The sequence below is a fragment of the Chenopodium album genome, chromosome 10 (genome assembly GCF_948465745.1).
Source record: "Chenopodium album chromosome 10, dcCheAlbu1.1, whole genome shotgun sequence".
NCBI lineage: Eukaryota > Viridiplantae > Streptophyta > Magnoliopsida > Caryophyllales > Amaranthaceae > Chenopodium > Chenopodium album.
Window position 1 is genome coordinate 29,367,947 of NC_137843.1, and position 11,487 is coordinate 29,379,433.

The 11,487-nt window shown below is 35.9% G+C and overlaps 1 protein-coding gene across 1 annotated transcript; it reads left to right on the forward strand.

The window, feature by feature from the left end:
- The first annotated feature begins 2,458 nt into the window (after nt 1-2,458).
- Nucleotides 2,459-9,956, forward strand: LOC145562395 (microtubule-associated protein 70-2-like). The gene is made up of 11 exons (XM_081622659.1): nt 2,459-3,070; nt 3,204-3,289; nt 4,282-4,347; nt 4,429-4,599; nt 4,688-4,858; nt 4,982-5,137; nt 5,551-5,697; nt 5,879-5,950; nt 6,037-6,564; nt 6,653-6,840; nt 9,504-9,956. Exons 1-11 carry the CDS (start codon nt 2,776-2,778, stop codon nt 9,541-9,543), a joined length of 1,920 nt encoding a protein of 639 aa, XP_081478785.1. The 5' UTR covers nt 2,459-2,775; the 3' UTR covers nt 9,544-9,956.
- The last annotated feature ends 1,531 nt before the right edge of the window (nt 9,957-11,487 follow it).

Here is an 11,487-nt window from a genome sequence, read left to right on the forward strand (position 1 = left end):
CTCTTTAATCGCCTCAACAAGCCTGACAGGGACCGGTCCAGCACTTGGGTGAACAAGCGACGGGTCTAGAATCACCTCAGGTTCCTTAATTTCCAAAGGTTCGATGTTCGTCAATGGAATAGTAATCGAGCTGGGTTGTTCATTTCTTTGGCTACCAGTCAAAACTTGAGTTCCCACTTGGGCAGATTTCCCATGATTTGCTAATTTCCACAGCAATCACTTTCTTCTTTCTCCCCATCAATGGCGGCGGCGTACGACAGCTTAGCACCTTATCGGGCGTAGGAAACCATGAGAGAGAGAAAAAAGTAGCTTAATTTCTCTTAATAATTTGTTTTAGGCTAATATGATTTTAATTTAAGTAATCGCCAATAATAGATTTATTTGTGCATTAATAATCAAACAACATAGATTAAATAGGTTTAGGGCTAACTTAATGATTGTATGTTGATCGAAAAACGCATATGAATATGAGAAGAATAAAGTAGAGGCCCTATTTAGGGCGAGTTCAATCTCTTTTAGGTTTGATTCGTACCATCATCCCCGAATATCCAGTCATGGTTCCGGACCACTATGGAGTTAGCAATCTCTGTGATCGTGAATGGGGTGTAACCTTCACCTTGTGAACAGTTTACAAGTTCCTAAAACATGTTGGCGACTATTTTGCTCTAGCTTCCTTCCCTTTGGACACTACCATGCTTAAGTACATGATCTGAGTGGGGCTCAAAGTTGGTTGTGTGAAATATTCCTTACAGTTTTTTGGCGACTCCACTGGGGAGGATTTCTATTATAATTCCTAAAATTTATTTTGGCAATTGATTTAGAATGAGTGGACGAGACTCGAAAAGTTCTAAATATTCATGTGCGTAATTTTGATTAAGATTGTGGCATAAGCATAAAAAGGTCCGCATCGGATAGACCATCCATAATGCGTCAAAAACATAGGCTTTTTACATGTAGGAAAATTGGAAAATATCTTTCACAACTAGAATCGAAAAAATACTACGAAAAATCGGAAAATTATGAGAACACAAAAAGCTGCTGAGGCATGTAGGAACTATCGCTGAGACAACAGTGTCCATCATTATGCGATGGCTTTATCACGATGCGATGGACCCTGTTTTCATCGCGCCGAGTTCTTCCAATACCGAGCTAGAAATCTGCCTTCTTGCTTTGACCGATTCTAGTATTGTTTCGTCGATTTTACTTCCTGATTGACTGAAACCCATATGTGTTCTACATATGACCATAACCCTCTGGGGATTCACGCTCCATCTACCTAATCGAACGCTCCGTGCAACGAAGGGTACATCCGAGTTTGTTGAATTCACCAAACCATGGAAGCAAGTTTAACTTGCGGGGTCCTATCCATACGCGCCAACGACCCTTCCAAAGGTAAGGCTTCCGCGCAATGCATCCAGACTCATAACCATGGACCCTCTTTGACTACCATAATCCTTGAACTTTAGAGAACTCAAGCCATGGTTAGGTTTCAAACTCATTGCATCATGTTGTGCCTACTTGACTATTTGTGCATCTCTTAGTTTATTGCTTATATGTGATTAAACTAACCGTTTTGTTCTGACTTGTGTTGTAAATAAGTCTAAATAAACTGACTAATGACCAAAGAACTTAGCTTAATTAATTAAATTAGATTAATAAAGTCTACACGTATCTAATTTAACTTAGCACGACTGTAGGCTTACCCTTTCGAACAAAACACCGAAAACAAGTCAAAACCAATGTTTCAATTTTGACGCGGAGGTTTTGATTTGTGACGTGAAACGCCAATGTTCATCGCCCCGTGATAGAAATATTGCGAGGCGATGGGCTTGACATGACGCGACAGTTCCATCGCCTCGTGATGGTTCGGTTTTTTGTTCAGGTCTTCACGTCGAGTCTAATGTGTTAATTAATTAATAATTAAAGTCATAATTCAGTTATATTTCGAGTCTAGTCACATAGTCCCATGTTCTTACATAAATGTTAAGCATGCCACTTTCACTCACTATTAAAATGCACACACTTTACATATATGTCACCATGACCATGTCTAAGAGTCTTGTGTGCGCTTTTTTCCGTCATTTTTTTAGCGGGTAATTAAGTCGGATATTATCCTCCCAACATAACCAGCTGAACTGAACTGATTGGAGCCGAACTGAATAGAATTGAACCGAAATGAATATTTTATGAGAGAAGGAAATTAGGAGTTGAATTGAACTGATTGGAGCTGAAACTGAACTGAAATTAAGATGAAGTGAACACGTCCTCAGTTTCGGAACCTCATTTGGTGGATTTAATTAGAAACTTAACGAAAAAAAATCAGAAATAAATTTACTGATAATGTAATACTCAAAGAAACACAGAAATGTGATCTCTCTCACAATCACTGGGTCATGTCTGCTTAACAGCAAAGCGTCCCAGCTTAATTAATTCCCTCTCTTTCTCTCTCCTCTCTCACTCTCTCTCTGCTTAACTCTTTCTTACTGTAATTACTGTCTATCCTAAAAAAAACAAAAACAAAAACAAAATCAAAATCAAACCCCATTAAATAATTAAATTAAAAGTAATAAATAAATAAAAATGAAAAAAACCCAAAAAACAAAAACCCAGATTTGAAATACCTCCATTTCAATCCTATTCCTCTGCCACATTGCAGAGAGAGAAACAAAAACAGAAAAGTAAAGGAAGAATTTTTGTGGGTTTTTCATTTTGATCTTCAAAAACAAAAAAAATCTAGTTTTTTTTTAAGGGGGTTTTCTTCCCCATTTCACAGCAATGGCTGAACATCATCATCTGGGTGATGAAGAGCTTAGTATTTCAATGGCTTCTTCTGAAAATAGTACTGAAATTTTACCAACAACAACTACCTCAACTATTCATACATTGTCACCGACAAACCCAACTCCTCCGCCGCCTCTTGCGGTGTCTGGATCGTTTAAAGAAGGCAAAAGTTCTTCCCGTCGACGCCCTTCTCGACGTCCGAGTCTTGATGCCGATGAGTTCTTGAATCTTCTTCATGGGTCGGATCCGGTTAAAGTGGAGCTAAATCGGCTTGAGAATGAAGTCAGAGGTCATAATGCCGATTTCGATTTCGAATTTGATCTTTTATTTTCTTCTGCTGGATTTTATTTTGATTTGAAATTTCGGGTTTTTGTTTTTTTTTTTTTTTTTTTTTTTTTTTTTTTTTTTTTTGAGATTTGCAGATAAAGAGCGGGAACTTGCTGAAGCACAAGCTGAGATCAGAGCATTGAGGCTGTCTGAACGCCTTAGGGAGAAAGCTGTTGAAGAGGTTAATTAATTTTTATTTATTTTTTTACTTTATTGATTAAATTGAAAATTTGATTACACTTGTGGATTTTCTTCTATATTTGAAATATGCTATGTTTGGTAATTTCTGTCCGATTTTTGTGTTGAGGATTTTGTGAGATCTCATTGCTAAAATGTTAATTGGGTATTTTTTGCGAGAAATTCGGATTTGGGAAAATTATATACTGTAAAACTTGCTGCATTGTATTAATAAAATGGTATTATTATGTGAAAATGGGTGGAAATTTTGAGACGTGTGTGACTCATCAAAGATTTTCTGAGATTAGCCGCGAGCACCTGGAAAAGGACAGTGTTGTGGGATTACTTGAGGGATTACGGTTTGTGCTCTATGGTAATGAGTGGATTGTCCAACATGGAAATATTATGTTGACCGTCGAAGCTTGGAGTGGTAGATATGTGAATTATACTAGAAGATGCTTTGGAAAAAACCGCAAAGCAATCCGTCTTGTCTATACCTATAACGAAAGGGTTATGTGGTTCAGGACCATAGATTCAAGGAAAATGGATACTAATATTATGATGCCTCTAATATGTTCGAGAGGTTTCTAGAACTGATTTCAAGGTTGGTCTACTTGTGAGGTTCTGGCGCTTTGATGCTCTCAGATTAGTAATTGACATTGACTGTAACGACTTGAAGACACATTATCCTCTACGGCTGGGGAAGAGGAATTACCTTTTGTTCTGGGTAGAAGTATGGGAAACTTAAAACAGTATTGGTTCCTACCGTGTTTAGGAGAATTTAAAAGCCACATCAGGATGAATAATGAGCTGTTTCAGAAAATCGATGAATTAGGAATGTAACTGTGTAACGTGTTATCTTGTTGAACCTTGTTTGTTTAATTACTTCATTTGGGTACTCTGAAGGATAACGTCTCTGATTGTCTTCTTACTTTTCTACGTAGTCCTTTGTTGTTTCAAAACTGACTCTCTTGTCTGTATTTCCCTGAGAAATAGCTCACTGATGAACTGACGAAGGTGGATGAAAAACTTAAACTTACGGAAAATTCTTTAGAAAGCAAGGTAATGTATTAATATATGTTGTCCTATTGGTATGTCATGTAAATCTGTGTTTACTTCTATCTAAATAACAGTTGCTTTCAGAATCTAGAAATTAAGAAAATCAATGAAGAGAAGAAGGCTTCTATGGCAGCTCAATTTGCGGCAGAAGCTACCCTTAGAAGAGTCCACGCTGCTCAAAAAGATGATGACATGCCTCCAATTGAGGCCATTCTTGCACCTTTAGAAGCTGAGCTTAAAATTGCTCGACAGGAGGTAACTAGCTGGGGCCTTCCATCAATTTCTGATGACTTACTGCAGTTTTCATTCCAGGATTTATTGAAAAGTTCATCAATATTTGCAGATTGGGAAGCTGCAGGATGACAACAAAGCTTTAGATCGTCTTACCAAATCAAAAGAAGCTGCTTTATTGGAAGCTGAGAGGACAATTCAGTCGGCCCTTGCTAAAGCTTCAATGGTAGATGATCTTCAGAACAAAAATCAAGAATTGATGAAACAGATAGAAATATGTCAGGTATTTTTTGGTGATTAATTGCTTTTATATTATTCATCCTGATGGCCTTTTCACTCTATGGAGTCTGTATTCAATGAGTTATGAGTAGATTAGATTTACATGTAAAATGCGTGTGTTTGGCAGGAAGAAAATAAGATCTTGGACAAAATGCATCGACAGAAGGTTTCAGAAGTAGAAAAGCTAACCCAAACAGTACAGGAACTAGAGGAAGCTGTTCTTGCTGGTGGTGCAGCTGCTAATGCAGTGAGGGATTACCAGAGAAAAATGCAAGAAATGAGTGTACGTTTATTGTTTTTGAATTGTCCACTGAATGATACTAAATATTATACTTCCTCCATTCTTTTATTATTGCACCATAAGGGTTTGGCACAAATTTTTTGGTAGTGGAAAAAATGATGAGAGTAAGGTAGAAATACAAAATTGCCCGTGTGATTGTATACACAGAATAAAAATTAAGCGTTGAAAAGCAAGGGTATATTAGGTGTTTTGTGGTGTGAACACAAATATCTCTTTACCTAAAATGGATATGGTGCAATTTTCGTGAAATATCCTTAAAAGGCAAGTGGTGTAATATTAAAAAAACGGAGGAAGTATATACTTATTTATTTTTTCTCTGACAAGGCTTAAAAATGCCTTTGTTGTGACAAGAGACATTTCTGAACCTAGAGTCTCTGCTTTCTTCTGATCTGCAGGAAGAAAGAAAAACCCTGGACAGGGAGCTAGCTCGTGCGAAAGTAACTGCTAACAGGGTGGCCACAGTTGTAGCCAATGAATGGAAAGATTCAAATGATAAGGTGATGCCTGTTAAGCAGTGGCTTGAAGAGCGGCGATGTTTACAGGTATTTCTTGGATCTGTTAAATGCTTAACTACCTAAGGCTAACTGTACTTGGCTCATTTGCTCTTGATCAAGTTAGTGCATGTGCACATGTATGCACTCACACAATAAAGAAAAAAGGAGAAAAGAAAATTGTTGTTAACTTTTACATAGTCAGTGTACTCCTTATAAAATATCATTTCAGGGAGAAATGCAGCAGCTTCGGGATAAACTTGCTATATCAGAGCGAGCAGCAAAATCTGAAGCCCAGTTGAAAGTAAGATAACCTCTTTGCAAAAAGGTGCTTTGATATCTGTTGTATCCTGCCTAGTTAAAGGTAAAACTTCTCTCTGCACTCTGCAGGAAAAGTTTCAGCTACGCCTCAAGGTGTTAGAAGAGAACCTGAGGGGAGTTTCAACTAATAGTAACCGATCTACACCTGAGGGAAGAAGTGTAAGTAATGGGCGTCGTCAATCCCTTGGAGGAGCAGATGTCATGTCCAAAGCTAATGGGTTTTTACCCAAGAGATCACCGAGTCTTCAATCAAGATCTTCTTTAACTTCAAGTGCTAGTATGATGTTAAGACATGCAAAGGGGGTCTCAAAATCATTCGATGGTGGTACAAGGTCATTAGACAGGGGTAAAATCTTATTAAATGGAAGTAGCTCAAACTATGCTGCCAACCAATCTTCTGAAGTATCAAAGGATTGTGAGCCTCAAAGTACTTCCCAGGAAAATTCTGATGAAAAGCCAAGTGAAGTACCGACAGCTGCTAAGGAAGATAGTGTCCCAGGTGTATTATATGATTTGTTACAAAAGGAAGTCGTTGCTCTGAGGAAGGCTGGTCTTGAAAAAGATCAAAGCCTTAAGGACAAGGATGATGCCATTGAGGTTGGTATTTATCGCTTGCTACATCATTCTTTATCCTTCAATTCATTATCTCTTTTCTTGTTGGTAAAAGGTTTGTATTTTTTTATAGATGCTAGCAAAGAAAGTAGAGACATTGACAAAAGCTATGGAAGTTGAGGCCAAAAAGATGCGAAGAGAAGTAGCTGCTATGGAGAAGGAGGTTGCTGCCATGCGCTTAGAAAAGGAGCAAGAGAACAGAGCTAAGCGCTTTGGTAGTTCCAAAGGTCCCATGGCTAGCTCCCAGTTACTCGCTGGAAGGTCAGTGTTTTAAACTTCTATAGTTCAGGCATGTTACAATTTTTCATTACTCTAATGGATAAAGATTGGCCTATTCTAAAAGGAACAGAAAAAATTTACCTGATCGGCTGACCTTATTCTTTTCTACAATAGAATGAAAACATGTTTTTTCTTAGGGATCATAAAAATTAGAAAACTTTGATAATAGGCTCCACTCTATCAATTTGTAAAATACAAATAGTTAGGTTATGTTAGGACTACAATGCCAAAAATTAGAAAACTTTGATAATAGGCTCCATTCTATCAATTTACTATGTTTTACGGAGCAAGTCTCTATTCTGCATAACGTCTGGTCCGGTATAACATGAAATGAAGTACATATATGTGGGACTTTATACGGAGTGCTTGATTGACATGTTCTCACTCTAGAATTCCGCAGAATTTGTTTCTTGGAAGTTATGCAGTGGTTTAGGCATTAAGCTCCTTTTATTTATTTTATAAACCATATGCTATTACTTCACTGAGTATTTGTTTAGGATTACTATGAATAACCCAGCTAAATAATCACCTGCTTGCGCTGTACAGGTCTAAGAAATTTGGTGATGGGAACAGATATAAATCTGTTCATTTGTCCGTTTTGTCATATCCTTGCTACTTATTTTTTCCAAACCTTCCTTTAATTACGTTCTCTACCCTTCTGATTCAGTAAGACTGTGGAGTACCATAAACTTATTGTACTTAAGGGGTGTTTGGCTAAGGGTGTATGGAAGAGCTTTCAGAAAATTTGTGCTCCTATCTTTGATCTTTTGAATGCTTTAATTTAAGTCATATGAAGGTAGCATATTTAATATGCATGTTGACACCAATTTTTTGCATGAAATTTCACCAGACTTTGTTACTTAGCTTATCAGCCTCAGTAGGTAAATTTGTAAATAATTTAATATTCTTAGTAAGTTGCTCATCACTCATCCATCTTTTACAGAATCTGTTTTGTTATGTTGAAGAGGATCTGTCAGACAAGGCCTTAATTGATAATTCTAAAATCTATAGGATCTATCTAACGTGTTGCCCAATCTGTTTAGTGTTAATTGCTAATGCTATCAAAAAACCTTAGAATAGCGCAAGTTGTCTGTTTGACATATGAAGCAGTGTTATAATATTGCTGTGTTCCAAGTAGTGGCTTAACATCTGAGTGTCTAAAAATCATTGTGCACTCTTGTGCAGTTATGCCCTTGTTTACTGTCGTTTTTCCCTATGTTTCTAACTCTTACTTTTTTGCAAAAGTATATTATCCATTTAAAGTTGATTGCTAGTTCTTACACTAGTTTTATAATAAATCGTTGTAAACTTCCATTTACCTTTACTCTTAGTTATTATTAGCCTTAGGCTTTCTGGAGCAGTAACCAACATCTTCTAGAAGTATTCTGTAGGTAAGTTAATCTCACTCATTGAAGACGAAACTTGCTCCAAGAAACAGAGATATCAAGGAAACATTACTTAAAAATATTATACCTTTACTGAGTAAAGGTTATCATAGTCCCTTCCCTCCATTCACTAAGACTTCCATGGCCTCACCTGTTCTCCAATAGTTATGTCATTTTCTTAAACTCTAGTGACTGCCTTCTCCATCTCTTACCAAGTGCAATCATCCACATTTGATACACACATTTCTGCACGCATGGAGTATTTTGAGTATATACTTCATATCCTTCCTAACTCCTTTCAACCAAGTCATTTTCGGTCTCCCTCTCCCTCGTCTAACCCTTCCATGGTCGCACTCTTCGTACTAGTTACATATTTGGTTATTTGCTTTTTTAAATACATAGGGTCATTCACTTATTCATTGTTGCTTTTCCCATTTTTTCTTGTATTTTCCCCTTACGTAAGAGCTGCAAAATGGTATATTATCAAATTATTTCTTGCATTCCCTCCCTAACAAAACAGCTATGAAAATGGATGATAACTAACAGCAGAGAAGATAACTGACATTCCAAAAAAAAAAAAAAAAAAAAAAAAAAGAAGACAACTGACCTTAACATTTAGCAAAGAACAAAATGTTTTGTGTTCCTTGATATAGAGACATTTCACATGTTTCCTAAGGAGCTTTGAAAGTTTTGGGCAAACTATAAGAATCTTCTTTGAATGTCACAGTTGTGTTTAGTGAGAGTTGAAAAGGTTGGGTTTAAATTAGGTGTATAGTCAGAGAGGTAAAAAATCTAAATATTGTCCACTTTGGCCGTCTCAACATTATCAAAGTGGGGAATTCCGTGTATTTGCAGATCCTTATATCTATTTTCATCTTATTCCAACGGCATAGTCTTCCCAAAATACTGCTTCCTTTGTTTGGTTTCACTATAGAAAAAGATATTTTTGAAAATATACTTTGAGGTAAATCTAGCATGATCCCACTTAACTATATTTTTCCTTGGCATAAATCACTAATAAAAAAATAAAAAAAAGTAGATTGTAAAAATTTAAATGTTATCTGAAAAAAATGAAGTATACCTGTGAAGATTAGATTAAGGTTAGACTAATATTTATTGCATCGAGATCATTTTAACGAGGAACATGTGGAGTTCTAATGCTTGAAGCAGATTGGTTGTCATGACTCATGATGGCAACGTTATGCGGTGACCTTGTCTGTGCAAGTCTAACTTTTGAACCACCAATTGTAATTTGTGCAGGGCTGCTGGACGAGGTGGTTTAACACGCAGCACTCAATAACAGCTAGCAAGAACAGCTTTAGGAGCTCTTTAGGAGTGAAACTGGACAGTTCTGCTCCAATGTGTCCTTTTCTTATTCTTTATATATCTTATTTGGTGATTGATTATAATATTGCAATCAGCATCCCAGTTATTCTGTATTAAGTGGAAATTATGGCATCCTTACTTGGTATGCTTCTGACGTTGACTGCTATCGCCGTATCGCATGCTGAGACTTTCGGGTTAAGGATATCGAAGTAACTAACCTTATGGCAAGAGTATTTTCAAATGGCAGTGGTGTGCTTGTTGTATAGATAGGGATATTAGTCTTCTAGCTCATGTGCTGGAGCCCTTTGTATTTGTAGTCAGCTAGTGTGATGTTTTTCAGGTTTGTTAATATTTTTGGAATCAGATCAAAATCAGAGTTGCAGTTTCTATTACCGTTTCTTATTGTTCCGTCTGCTTTCTTCTGTTGGTATTGTTTAAGCTAACAATGGAATCATATACGAGCGAAAATTTAATTTATTTTAGATTTTAATATGTAGAACTATCAAAAATTGATCCGATCCAAAGATACTAAACCAATGGATGCATTAATCTATTCTCAAGTTTGATCTGTATGGACTCACTGACTTGATACAGCCATTTTCTAACCTAGACCCAATTTGAATATGCTTGATTCACAATCTCGAGTTTCAAATATAAATTTTTGGGTTAAAATTGGCTCTAGTTTACTAGTATCTCCGTTTCTAAAAGTTCTTTTCATTTTGACTCTCCATGTTTGACGATGCATTACTTTGAGAATATTCACTAATGATTTAGGTCTTAAACACTCATGATTCAGGCCTTTTTCTGAAAACATTAAGTGATGAGGGTAATAAATCATTAAAAGTGATTGAGATTAGGCCTAAGGGTTAGTAAATCATTAAGAGAAGTGAAAATAGAACATATGAATAATGCAAGAGTTAAAGTGCTAAAAGTGAATAAAACGAAGGAATGAGTAGTTGAAATGGAAAAGAATAACGCCTAACTTTTGGGCGAACAAGGCAAATACATAGCTTCTTCACCTACGGTTATATAGATTTAGACTCTTCCTTTTGTTTTTGCCAAATTGAAATGGTAAAATCTCCACTCTAGTTTTAGGCTTAGTCATGAAGATGGTTCTAACACTTCTAAGCTTAATGTCGAAAAGACCATGCTAAACTCCATCAATATCATTCATGCATCTTAAGCATACTTTATTAAGTTACTAGGTTGCCACGTACCCCTCATTTTTCAACACAAAATAGGATTAGGCTAAAATTTTTAGCTTCCTTTACTTTTGGTCATGTTTGGGATGGATGAACTTGAAAGATTATCATTTACCCTTATTTTATATTATCTCAACTTATCAATTCCTATATTAATTTGATGTAAACTTATTAACCCTTATCTTGTTTCTTCTAATTTGTTTTGAAACCATCCTCGTTTTTGTTTACTTGCAACACTTTGAATTACACACTATTTATGTATTCCACTTCAGCCGTTTTGATAATTTATTGTTAAGAAAAACTATAATTATTTAATAACTTGGTAGATTTGTCTTGATTTCGTGTTGTAAGTGTAAAAAATTAGAGGAAGTATTCTCTTATCTTATATAATTTGAAATAATTTAAGCTTATAAATCTTAAAAAAATTAAGAATAAAATAAATTAAAATCGGGCCTAAATAAGAATTAATCCCTTTTTAGTCTTTGAGCATGGCCAATATTTCCCAACTTTCTTGTATAGTGTAGTGCTCTAGACCTCTAGTCCATCCAATAGTACAATATTATTGGATCCCAATCTTACAACTTAAGGTAAGAAGAATACTTTATACTTACTCCATGTACAACAAAGTCAAGCTACTTATTATTCAACATTTCAACTGGAATAAGATATATATCAATTTTTAATTGAAATAACACACACAATAAACAAACAAATGA